Raw genomic sequence first — 14,013 nt, 5'->3', positions numbered from 1 at the left:
TTTACCAAATAAGAGCAAATAAACATCTTGCTTCAAAGATCTGCTTGAAAACATCTTCAATATTGCTGTATTCCTGTGACCTGCAGATTAGACCCCAAATCTAATCCGTTCTCCGGCTGTCTCTGAGGTTCGGACCCTAGCTTTCTGGTACCACCGCTTTGCCTGCTACCAATGCAGCCGTGGTCAGTGTGATAGGGCAGAGGGGATCAATCCACAGCTTCCCTGATCCATAGTAAGAGGTCAGGAGTACACTTGCAGTGTCAGTTAACCAGAAGGAACCCTGTATTGGATGCGGTAAGGAGTCCAGTGGTGATAGCACGTGTAAGTCCCTCCTACTGTGGCAAGAGGGCGCTTTTGGGATAACAAAAGGGAACAATGGCAAAGTAAGCCCAGCTGGTTCCCAGCAATAACAGACAGGGTGATATAAGCGGTCCATCCTGTCACACACATATTTTAAAAAAAATAAAAATAAATAAATAAGAACACTAGACCAAGTACAGATACCTGGGGTATGCCACTGGTGACCGATACTTGCTGTAAATACAGAAGGGAGATGAGTCACAGAATGTGGGTGGTGCTTTGTATGCCCCAACAAATGACTGATGTTGTTCCTATAGTTCTTTTACAGCTCTTGTGTCTATTTAAGCTTCTTTTGCTTGGTTTAGTAGCTCATATTGCATTTACTATTACATTGTGTAAATGTTGGTGTTAGATGTTTTTGTTTTCACTTAAACACAGTCAGCTCCACCTGACGGGAGCGAGTGCTGAGGAGGTTCAGGGAGATGTGTGGTGCGAATGTGGTGGATAATTGGAGCGGTCTAACCATAAAACAGTGCTGGTAATAGGGCGCAGACTATACGGTCATGTATGTGTGACTACGTAGTGTGAGGTGGGATGCGGTGAGCCTGTTGTCTGTAGGCCGAGCTCCGCCGCTGTGTAAACTGCGTAGGGTCTGTGTTTAAGTGAAGATAAAAACATCTAACACCAACCTGTACACAAACTAATGGTAAAGACAGTAAGAGCCACCAAACCAAGGAAAAGGGCTGTAAACACTTAAAACAAGAACTTAGAAAAAGAAATTTAGCATCACTACTTCCATCTTAATTTTGGGGATCCAAAACACCACCCATACTCTGTGACTCATTGTCACGAGCCGCGGCGGTACGCCACATCCTGGCGTGAACTAGCAGCCGGGCGTGTGCTTTAGTTTCTATGCTCTATTATTATCCTTGTGGCATAGATGTAGGAGGGTGTAGGGACATCCTCCAACACCAGGGGGAGCTCTCATATGATTTTAACTGGTTCATTTATATTTTTATACATGCTTCCTGGTTTATGTTATTACCTATGTTAGTTCTAGATAGTAATTAATTAGCTGCCTCCTGAGGCTGATTGTCAGCCCTGATCTCCTCTGTCCTGATTGGCTCTTAGTACTATTTAAGGCAGTGAGGTCTAAGCCTCACTGCTGGTTATAGCGTCCTGTTGCCTGTTCCTCTGATTGGTGTTTAACCTGAGATTGATTACCCGTGTATGACCTTTGCCTGTTCCTGGACTCTGAGCCTGTGCTTCTGACCCTGATCTATTGCCTGAACCCGGATTCTGAACCTCTGCTAGTGACCCTGATCTTACACCTGTCCCTGGATCCTGAACCCATGACCTTGACCTTTTTGCCTATACCTGACATACCCTCTGGTGCCCGGCCCAGTCCACTGACATCTGGCCTGTCACTACTCTGTGTGCAGCCTCCTATACCTGTGCGTACCGTGTAAGCATAAACTCATACTACCCTGAGCATAAGACCTGGGGGCATCTGAGTACCTGTGAGCATAACCAGTCTCTACGGGAAAGGCTGCTGCTAAAGGCGAAGACCTCTACAATCTGTTCTATGAGTTTATGCTGCACTGGTGGCCATAACACTCATCCTCCATCTGCTTCTTCAACAGGACAAACTACTACACAATTTATCCACAGAACAAGTACACCAATATCCAACAAGAGGACAATCATCACACAACCACTTCATCCAAAGGAACGCCATAAATAAGTCACTACAGGAGCAATCTACTGAGCAAAGCCAGGAATCAGCGGGTGCAGCGTTACTCAGCCAGCACGGAACTGGGATTTACAACTACTGGGACCCGCTAGATTCACATCAAAGATCAGACAGTCAGTATCAGCTCAGACGTGTGGGATTGACCATGAGAGGGCCGAGCAATAGTACAATCAGAATTAAGGTGATCACCTGGAGTTCAGGTACTCGGACCTTTATCCACTCTGAGGAACTGTGTTAATAATAATAAAAAAACATTGTGTTTTGTACATATTACTGAAGATTAACTATCTGGGAGCCGGTTGACAGGGGAAGAAGTTTCCTAATTCTTACAGGCTCGTGAGATAGAATGTCCCAATTGTGATACATATGAGAACGTTTATAGGACATTTAGCTGTTTCAGTCTGAATCTAAATAAAGGAATGAGCGCGTTTATGTATTTCTGTACAAGAGTGTCACTCACCGGACTGTGAGTGCCTCTGCGCTGGTGCATGGTTCTCTAGCCTTCCTGCCGGCGCCTATCCTGAGCCGCGGCCATCCGCCATCTTGATGGACTGCGCATGCGCAGCATCCAAGAACTTATAGACCTTGCTTTTAAATCTAATTATTATTATTATTAATTTTTATTTATAGTGCGCCACTAGGTATCCGTAGCGCCGTACAGGGACAGACAGAAACACGATACAGGGTGAGACAGCACAGTACAGTTAACAGAAATCACAGTAACTCAGAAGCTCAATGAACAGCTAGATTAGAGGTGAGAGCCCCCAGCGGGGTAGAGACAGGGGCCGGAGGACCTCGCGGAGGAGACAAGGAGCTGGAGAGCAGAGTTAAGGTGGTGGAGAACAGAAGGAGAGGAGGCCCTGCTCGGAGGAGCGTACAATCTAAGGGGAGGGTAGGACGGACAGAGACACAATGGTAGGAGGAGGGAATGGGGATGACGGAGGCAGGGACGGAGGGGGGGGTGGAGAGGAGAATGAAAAGGAGGGAAGTAGGAGGGGGACAGGAGAGGGAGGAGTGTAGGGGGAGACTGGGAGGAGGTCAATGGGTGGGGGACTGAAGGTGGATCAATCACCTCTCCCTATTTAAGGCACCTGTGCCCATTGTATCGTTGCCTGATCTTGAGTCTCATTCCCTGTGAGTCTCTTAAGGCGTCTCCTGTATCCTGCTCGTGTCCTCAGCTGTCTGCTGGATTAACTGCTCTGCTCACCTGGGGTTCCCATACCCGCTACAGACTCCTGTATCCTGCTCGTGTCCTCAGCTGTCTGCTGGATTACCTGCTCTGCTCACCTGCAGTTCCCATACCCGCTACAGCCATTCAGCGCTCCCGCTGTACCTGCATATCCTCGTGGACAAGCTTCTCTACTCATCAGCGGTATGCTTACTTGTTATTGACTATCAACTGTTACTTTGCATATCCGCCTAGGACAAGCTTCTCTACTCAGCAGTGGTATCCATACCCGCTATAGACTATTTGTTGTTACGCTGCATATCAGTTTGGAACAAGCTTCTCTACTCAGCAGAGATATGCATACTTGTGATTGACTATCAGTTATTATCCCGCATATCCGCTTTGTGCAAGCCTCTCTACTCAGCAGCGGTATAAATACCGTTATAGACTATTAGCTGTAAACGCTGCATATCTGTTTGGAACAAGTTCCTCTGTGCTCTCAGTGTCTTTATACCGTTATTGACTCTTTTCATGCCTCCACTCATCCGCACCTGAACTACTCCTCACTTACTAGCAGTGGTACAACTTGCTATACGCAGACCACTGACTTCCCCGCTACCTACCTGCACCTGGACTAGTCTTCTCATCACAGCAGTGGTACAACTTTCTGTACGCAGACCACTGACTTCCTCGCTACCTACCTGCACCTGGACAAGTCTTCTCATCACAGCAGTGGTACAACTTGCTGTACGCAGACCACTGACTTCCCCGCTACCTACCTGCACCTGGACAAGTCTTCCCTTCACAGCAGTGGTACAACTTGCTATCCGCAGACCACTGACTCTCCTGTTACCTTCCTTCACCTGCTCACGTCCACCCTGGTCTCAGTGGTTCAAACCTGCCTTTCCACTATAGATGCAAGTCGCTGACTCACCTACCAATATAGCTGCAAGTCGCTGACTCATTTACCAGTATAGCTGCAAGTCACTGACTATCATCAATTCCATTGGCATCCTCTCTCCATCTGCTGTTATATACGTTCCACTATTCACCCTGCTGCCAGAGGACCGCTGTGCAAACTCCGCCCCTCTGGTAAGCATAGGCAACTGGTGAAATCCTGGACAAGACTCCTAGTGCCCGTGACAGTAAGATCAGGCCATGACAGACCCAGGATCGGAACCAACAGCTAAAGAGATGCTGCAGTACCTGGTCCCTCGGATTGAACAACAAGATGTTCGACAGCAACAGTTGTTTCAATGTTGTCAGGCTTTAGCCTCCTGAGGAATCCCTGAGCAAAATGTAGCAGCTACTGTTGATCCTCCAGTATCTCCATCTTCTTCCCCAGTGCCATCCCAGGTGTCTACCGCTTCCACGCTACACCTGCCTACTCCTTCTAAGTATGATGGAGACCCCAAAACCTGTAGGGGTTTTCTTAACCAATGTTCCATTCATTTCGAACTCCAACCACGTAACTTTTCTACTCATCGTTCCAAAGTGGCCTATCTCATCTCTTTGTTTTCCGGACAGGCTCTCGCATGGGCCTCCCCTCTGTGGGAAAGAAATGACCCCTTACTGGAAGATAGTGCCATGTTTATTTCTACGTTTCGAAGAATTTTTGACGAACCTGGTCATGTTATCTCTGCAGCTTCCAGTATTCTCCGACTACGCCAAGGATCTCGGTCTGTAGCTCAGTACGTCATACAATTTCGGATTCTTGCCTCTGAGCTTCAGTGGAACACTGAGGCGCTGATAGCCGCCTTCTGGCAGGGGCTTGCCGACAAGATCAAAGACGCACTGACCTCACAAGAGCTACCCTCCTCCTTGGACGATTTGATTTCTCTATGCCATCGTGTAGACATGAGATTCGTGAGAGAGATTCCGAAAGAGTAACTTCCTCCAAAGCGCCTGTTCGCTCAGTATCCCAAGTTCGTCATCTTCCACCTCCAGTAGAACCCATGCAGGTAGGTCGCTCTAAATTAACATCTGAAGAGAGAGAGCGACGAGTGAAGAATAGACTCTGTATCTATTGTGCTGACTCTACTCACATGCTGAACTCATGCCCTAGAAGGTCGGGAAATGCCAGGCCCTAACCAGTTCTGGAGAGGTAAGGTTAGGGTCCCTGGAGTCCTCTCCATGTTCTACAGATGCTAAAGTCTGTGCTTTTGATGTTACCGTTTCCTTTGCTACTAAATCATTTATGTCTCAAGCACTTCTAGATTCTGGAGCTGCTGGAAATTTTATCTCTAGTTCCCTAGTGAATCAATGGTCCCTACCAGTGATTCCTTTAAAAGCACCTATAGCTGTTACTGCTATCGATGGGTCACGTATTATTAATGGACTCATTACTCAAAGTACGTCTCCATTGACTCTTCAAATTGGAGCCTTACACCAAGAGAAAATTTCTTTACTGGTCCTTCCTGTTACCACCAGTCCCATCGTACTTGGCCTTCCATGGCTTCAACTTCATTCCCCTCAGATTGACTGGAACACTCCTCAAGTCACTTCCTGGGGTCCCGATTGTCGTCATAGATGTCTCTCTCAAGTTGTTCCACTCAAAATACATCAGTCTTCCATTTCACCTTGCCCGCCGGGTCTCCCTCCACAGTATGCTTCCTTCACGGATATATTCGATAAGGTTCAGTCTGAACGCCTTCCTCCCCATCGGGCGTGGGATTGTCCGATTGACTTACAACCTGGCAAGAACCCTCCTAGGGGTTGTGTGTATCCACTCTCGCTACCAGAAACTTAAGCAACATCTGAGTATATCAAAGAGAACCTCCAGCGAGGATTTATCCGACCTTCCACCTCTCCCGCTGGAGCAGGGTTCTTTTTTGTGAAGAAGGATGGATCATTACGACCCTGTATAGATTATCGTGGACTCAATGCCATTACCATCAAAAATCGGTATCCTATTTCACTAATTACCGAGCTCTTTGATCGCATTAAGGGAGCACGGATCTTCACCAAGCTTGATCTTCGAGGCGCTTATAACTTAATCCGGATCAAGTCTGGAGACGAATGGAAGACAGCTTTTAACACCAGGGATGGCCATTATGAATATCTAGTTATGCCCTTCGGGTTGTGTAACGCCCCCGCTGTCTTCCAGGGTTTCGTGAATAAGATCTTCCGGGACTTGTTGTATGTCTATGTCGTCGTCTACCTGGACAACATATTAATCTTTTCCCAGGATCTGCCCACTCATCATCAACATGTGGCAGAGGTCCTTTCCAGACTCCGAAGAGACTCTTTATTCTGCAAGTTAGAAAAATGTTCCTTTGAGTTATCCCAGATTCCATTCTTAGGATATATTGTGTCCGGAGTTGGTCTCAAGATGGATCCTGAAAAAAGGTGATTGCTGTACTACGTTGGCCCCAGCCAACTACTCTTAGAGCAATCCAACGTTTTTTAGGTTTTGCAAACTACTACAGACGTTTCATTCAAGGTTTTTTCATCCATCGCCTCTCCAATAGTGGCTCTGACCCGGAAGGGAGCTAACACTATACAATGGTCCTCCGAGGCCCTTCAAGCTTTCCAGTTCCTCAAGGAGTCCTTCTCTTCCGCTCCTGTTCTTCGACAGCCTGACGTGACTCTTCCTTTCTTCCTGGAGGTAGACGCCTCTAATGTTGGCCTAGGGGCTATACTATCCCAAAGATCGGAGCAACAAAAATTCCATTCTTGTGCCTTCTACTCTCGAGGTCTTCTACCTGCGGAGAGAAATTACACTATCGGGGACAAGGAGTTGTTGGCCATAAAAGCAGCATTAGAGGAGTGGAGATATCTGCTGGAGGGAAATCGTCATCCTGTAACTATTTTTACGGATCACAAAAACCTGTCATATTTGCAGTCAGCCCAATGTTTGAATCCACGTCAAGCAAGATGGTCTCTTTTCTTTTCCCCTTTTTGAGCTTATCATAACCTTCAAACCAGCTTCCAAGAAAAGAAAAGCAGACACCTTGTCTCGGGCGTTCTCAGACGTTGAAGATGGTCCTAACCATCCTATATTAGATCCCAAATGTGTGACTCTGGCCACTTCTTCCACCAAGGTGCTAACATTTGGGAGAACCCTCGTGCCTCCATCTCTACGGAGGAAAATATTGTCCTGGTATCATTCCTCACGCTTTGCTGGACATTCGGGTGAATGCAAGACCTTAGAAGTCCTTTCTCGAAGCTACTGGTGGCCCTCTATGAGGAGAGATGTCAAAGAATTTGTGGCCGCGTATGAGGTGTGTTCCCAGTTTAAAACTCCCAGCAGAACAGCGGCGGGATTACTTCAACCACTACCCATTCCTTCCAAACCTTGGACCCATATTAGTATGGACTTTGTCACCGATCTTCCTCCGAGTAAAAAGTGCAATACCATCTGGGTAGTGGTGGATAGATTTTCGAAAATGGCACATTTTGTTCCTTTAACTGGTTTACCTTCCTCATCTACTCTGGCTGACCATTTTATCAAGGAGATCTTCCGAATTCATGGATGTCCATCTGAGATTGTTTCGGATAGAGGAGTGCAATTCATCTCCAGATTCTGGCGAGCCCTTTGCAAGACCTTGGGTATCCGATTGTCATTATCATCCTCCTACCATCCTCAATCAAATGGACAGACCGAGAGAGTCAACCAAGATCTTGAGACTTTCATTAGGATGTTCTCTTCAGCCAACCAAGACAACTGGGTAGATTTACTTCCATGGGCTGAATTCGCCCATAACAACATGTATCACGAGTCATCTTCAAAAAGTCCATTCTTTGTGGTATACGGTCATCGTCCGTCTTTCCCAGAATTTCCTGCCCTCTCTCCTACCCAAGTTCCTGCAGTGGAGAGTGTTTGTCAGAATTTCAAAAATATCTGGTCTCAGGTTAAATCCTGCCTGAAGAAGACATCTGCCAGATACAAGTGATTTGCTGATAAAAAGAGGCGAGCTATTCAACCACTTAAAACTGGAGACCGCGTATGGCTTTCTACCAAAAATATTCGCCTGAAGGTTCCGTCCATGAAGTTCACTCCCCGTTTCATTGGTCCATATAAGATCACTCAAGTGATAAATCCGGTGTGCTTCAAACTACTTGTCACTCACCGGACCATGAGTGCCTCTACGCTGGTACGTGGCTCCCTAGCCTTCCTGCCGGCACCTATCTTGAACCGCGGCCGTCCGCCATCCTGATGGACTGCGCATGCGCAGCACCCAAGAACTCTTGTGACTGTTGCTTTTAATCTAATTGGTTGATCAGGCAACTCTCCCTATTTAAGGCACCTGTGCTCATTACCTCATTGCCTGATCTTGAGTCTCATTCCCTGTAAGTCTCTGAAGGTGTCTCCTGTGTTCTACTAGTGTCTTCAGTTTCCTGCTGATTCCTGTTCTACTCATCGCTGGTCTCCATACCCGCCACTGTCTCCTGTGTACTACTGGTGTCTTCAGTTCCTGTGGATTCCCTGTGCTACTCATCGGTGGTTTCCATACCTGCTACAGTCTTCTGTTTCCTGCTTGTGTCCTCAGCTGGACTCTGATTACCGGATTTACTCACCTGTGGTTCCTACACTCGTCTCTGCCGTTCAGCGTCTCTGCAGTCCCTGCATCTTCCTGTGGACAGACTGTTCTACTGAATAGCGGTATGCCTATCTGTTATTGACTTTCTACGATTACTCTGCATATCCGCTAGGACAAGTTTCCACTTTCAGCAGCGGTATCCATACCCGCTATAGACTGTTATAGTTACGCTGCATATCTGTTTGGAATTAATCGTACTACTCAGACGTTATATGCATAATTGTGATTGACTATCCATTATTGGCCTGCATATCTGTGCTGAGCAAGTCTCTACCAAGCAGCGCCTCATACCGTTATAGACTTTGCTGGATACGCTGCATATCTATTGGGATCAAGTTCCTCTGTGCTCTCAGTGTCTGCATCCTATTATCCTTTGTATGCTTCCACTCATCGACACCTGTACACATCCTCACCTATTAAGCAGTGGTACAACTTTCTGTACGCAGAACACTGACTTCCCTGCTACCTACCTGCACCTGGAAAAGTCTTCTCACCATAGCAGTGGTACAACTTGCTGTACGCAGACCACTGACTTCCCTACTACCTCCCGCATCTGCTCACGTCCATCCTGATCTCCGTGTTCAAATCTGCCTTTCCACTATATCAGCTAGTCGCTGACTCATTGACCAAGATTGCTGCAAGTCACTGACTTTCCTATTCTTTATTGGCATTCTCTCTCCATCTGCTGTGATATATGTTCCGCTAGTCACCCTGCTTGAAGATTCATTGAATATATTTGTGTTTACTGGTATATGGTCTATTTATGGGCATACGTAGTGCAATTTAACGCAATATACGGCACAAATCGGCATTTACATTCCTTAATGAATCAGGCTCAATATGTATCAACACCCAGAAGTAACTGTGATATATCTTCAGTCTCTGCAGCAAAACGTCATCACTATCACTCAGCACTTACACCCGACCCGTAGCTGGTGCTAGTGATACAATTGAAAAACACGTACCTGAGAGATGCCCAAAGCCTGGATAAAACCTCAGCCCTTACTGTACACTGTTCATACTGCCATCACTGCACATCATCATCATCATCATCATCATTTATATAGCGCCAACATATTCCGTAGCGCTTTACAATTGGGGACAAACGTAAAACTAATAAACAAACTGGGTAAAACAGACAAAGAGGTGAGAAGGCTGCTCGCAAGCTTACAATCTATGGGACAATGGGAGATTGACACATGAGGTTAAGTATACATTTTGCATCATGGCCCAGCCAGACTGCAAAGGTAAGGTGACTCATAAGCTAAATGATCCTGTCACACAACAATGTTGGTCCGGGGGTAGTTGTCTTCTGTGAAATTGTGTAACAGGCTAAAGGTAGTGAGGTTAAGAGGGTGGTTGAGGAATATTATAAGCTTGTCTGAATAGGTAGGTTTTCAGAGAACGCTTGAAAGTTTGTAGACCAGAGGAGAGTCTTATTGTGCGAGGGAGAGAGTTCCATAGAGTGGGTGCAGCCCGAAAAAAGTCCTGTAACCGGGAATGGGAGGATGTAATGAGGGTGGATGAGAGACGCAGATCTTTTGCAGAACGGAGTTGCCGAGTTGGGAGATATTTTGAGACAAGAGAGGAGATGTATGTTGGTGCAGCTTTGTTGATGGCCTTGTAGGTTAGTAAAAGTATTTTATATTGGATTCGGTAGAAGACAGGCAGCCAGTGTAGAGACATACAGAGTGATTCAACAGAGGAATAGCTATTTGCAAGGAAAATCAGTCTTGCCGAAGCATGCAAAATAGATTTTAGGGGTTTGAGTCTGTTTTCTGGGAAGACCAGTAAGGAGGGAATTGCAATAGTCAATGCGGGAGATGATTAGTGCATGAATTAAGGTTTTAGCAGTGTCTTGTGTGAGATATGTGCGGATTCTGGAAATGTTCTTTAGATGTATGTAACATGATTTAGATATAGAGTCAATGTGGGGAACAAAGGATAGGCGTGAATCAAGGATTACACCTAGGCAGCGAGCTTGTGGGGTGGGATTTATGGTCATGTTATCAACAGAGATAGAAATGTCAGGTATGCTCTTGTTGGCGGGTGGGAATATTATTAACTCTGTTTTAGAAAGATTAAGTTTGAGTTGACGAGAGAACATCCAAGATGATATGGCAGAAAGACAGTCAGTTACACGGGACAACACAGATGTCGAGATATCAGGAGAGGATAGATAGATTTGGGTATCATCCGCATAGAGATGATACTGAAAGCCAAAGGAACTTATTAGATTTCCAAGAGAAGCGGTATAGATAGAGAACAGCAGAGGACCACACTGTGCACACTGCCATCACTGTACACTGTCCTTACTGTACACTGTGCACACTTCCCTTACTGTACACTGTGCACACTGCCCTTACTGTACACACTGCCATCACTGTACACTGTCCTTACTGTACACGCTGCCCTTACTGTACACTGTGCACACTGCCCTTACTGTACACTGTGCACACTGCCCTCACTGTACACTGCCCTCACTGTACACTGTGCACACTACCCTCACTGTACACTGCCCTTACTATACACTGTGCACACTGCCCTCACTGTACACTGCCCTTACTGTACACTGTGCACACTGCCCTCACTGTACACTGCCCTCACTGTACACACTACCCTCACTGTACACTGCCCTTACTATACACTGTGCACACTGCCCTCACTGTACACACTGCCCTCACTGTACACTGCCCTTACTGTACACTGTGCACACTGCCCTCACTGTACACACTGCCCTCACTGTACACTGTGCACAATGCCCTTACTGTACACTGCCCTCACTGTACACATTGCCCTCACTGTACACACTGCCCTCACTGTACACACTGCCCTCACTGTACACTGTGCACACTGCCCTTACAGTACACTGTGCACATTGCCCTTACCCACCACATTACACCTATGAAATCGGATGCAGCAGTAAGTGTCCTTTGTGTTTGAAGATTCATTGAATATATTTGTGTTTACTGGTATATGGTCTATTTATGGGCATACGTAGTGCAATTTAACGCAATATACGGCACAAATCGGCATTTACATTCCTTAATGAATCAGGCTCAATATGTATCAACACCCAGAAGTAACTGTGATATATCTTCAGTCTCTGCAGCAAAACGTCTAATTGCATCATCCGGATTGTTAACGTATTAAATTTACAAACATGGACAAAACAGAGCTTTCGACCCAGTACCCGGATTTAAATAAAGACCGGTCATTTTTATGCATTTTAGATGAAGATATTTGTGTGTTCAGAGTCTCACAATATAAAGTGCATTAGTGGCCTTGAATTAATTGATGTGGATGCTCCATGTAATGACGGCTTCTTGCCAGAGGTTCAAATACCAAATATTGAGAAGTAATTGTGGTTGTAATTAGATGTATTGGGGAAATGTATGTGTTCTTTTAATAAACTAAATATATTTTTAGTAATTTAATGTATATTTTAGTTTATACTGAAATAAAACGGAATGTCTTATACAGATACTTTATATATTCATTTCAGCCTTATTAGACAGTAAATGTGATTGATGAATACGGCCGAATACAACCATGAGACTATAGCGCAGTGACCTTTATATTGTTATATTACATTTGTGTGAGGACCGGGGGATATCTGGTCCCTTCTACATATAAAACACTAGAACTTAGCGCCTCTTCCAGCAGTAAATGATGGTTATAGTGATTGTGGCGTCATATACGTACAGCAGGGACTGACATCACAGTAATACACAATATACATTGGTACTGAATAAATAAATGGGCTTATGGCGCTTTGTGTCACCAGCACCCACAATAAATCCAATATGGCGGCCTCCTGTATTATGTGCTGCTGGTGTGTGTAATATGTAACATACATCACAGGGAGAAGTAACCACAAATACAGCAACATAAATAGTGACACCTAATATATATAATGTGCTGATCTGAGGAGGATCTTTCTTTACCTCCAGTGACTGATATATTATTATAGTCAGATATTACCTCCGCCTTGTACAGGACCCGGATGTTGTATATGGGTGACTGAGGGCAGCGCTCCAGGTTCCAACATGGCGTCTGAGCGCATGTGACCACGCCCCCTCCGCAGCGTTACTGGTCCTATAGCTGTAACAGTAATATTGTGTCTGGGAGACTAAGGGAAAATGGCCGCCGCAGCCCTGCATTGAGGACAATACATGAATGACCAGTACTATACTCTAGTGATGAAATTGTTACCAGTCATATATACATTCTGCTATTTACAAGACATCCTTTGTAGAGATCTCCTATCTCCTGTAGAGATAAAGCTCAGTATGTCTCCTCCAATATTCACTACTTGTACTACAGGAAAATGGCCGTCAGTCTTATAAACAGGACAGATGTTTTCATACATTTATTAATTCCTATTTCCATCTAGTGTTCCCCTAATCCCCCTCTCAGATTGTCCTGTATATAGAATATAATAATGAGAGTCAGTGACATGAAAACCATCTGTACTACAGGAAAATGGCCGCAGCACTGAGGACAGATGTTATCCATGTGTGTTATATCTGCCTTCCTCTAGTGTTATCACTAGATAACTGAGCAGTCAGATCCTAGCTCAGGGCTGTACACTGGATATTCCTCTTCATATGTATTACATTGTACCTATTATATACTGATGTCTATATACAACAACATATAATAAGCCTGGGGGCTTCTGGGACAACAATTCTTCCAGCCCTGGAGCCTGTAGAAAGTTCCATCATTGGGAGAGACTATTGGTAATAGTGGCTGTGTATACAGCATTAAGGACCCCAGGATTCTCCAGCATTATCTTACGTACGTGCAGTTAGTATCACCCTATCAGTACAGCTATATCTTATATATTACACTATGTATCTTCTTTATATTCTTCTCTGAGATTAATGTGGGCACACCGCTCTCACCCCAGTGTTCATTTATTTACTATACAATACCTTCTATTCTGAATATGTAATACACCTGGTGCAGGTTCACCTTGTATCCTGTACACTTATCTGCACCTAAGAAATACTACAGCACTAGGTGCCTATACCATATATATATATATTATCAGTCATCCCTACATTGTAAATATCTAAATCAGGACACAGCTCCAACAGGGATATGGCTGCGTCATGTTAGGAGTGTGGTCACGGGGCAATGGGCGTAACCACTCCCTATGTACCATACTTAGGGGCGATTAGCTGCAGATATGATTACACCCTGGTCTAAGGTCCATGCTGATGGTGATGACCATGCGCATAGAT

The 14,013-nt window shown here is 45.3% G+C and overlaps 1 protein-coding gene across 3 annotated transcripts in view; it reads right to left on the bottom strand.

Moving 5' to 3' along the window:
* The window catches only part of LOC142102806 (uncharacterized), a 44,972-nt gene extending 31,955 nt beyond the window's left edge, over positions 1-13,017 (bottom strand). For all 3 annotated transcript variants that reach the window (XM_075187362.1, XM_075187364.1, XM_075187365.1), the window contains exon 1: positions 12,749-13,017. In XM_075187362.1, coding sequence (XP_075043463.1) covers positions 12,749-12,830 — 82 coding nt within the window. In that variant the 5' untranslated portion in view covers positions 12,831-13,017. The remainder of the gene's footprint in view (positions 1-12,748) is intronic.
* Between the last annotated feature and the right edge of the window lie 996 nt (positions 13,018-14,013).

The sequence above is a fragment of the Mixophyes fleayi genome, chromosome 1 (genome assembly GCF_038048845.1).
Source record: "Mixophyes fleayi isolate aMixFle1 chromosome 1, aMixFle1.hap1, whole genome shotgun sequence".
NCBI classification, from domain to species: domain Eukaryota; kingdom Metazoa; phylum Chordata; class Amphibia; order Anura; family Limnodynastidae; genus Mixophyes; species Mixophyes fleayi.
The sequence above is the reverse complement of the archived record's forward strand: the minus strand, read 5'-3'. Positions and strand labels throughout refer to the sequence as shown.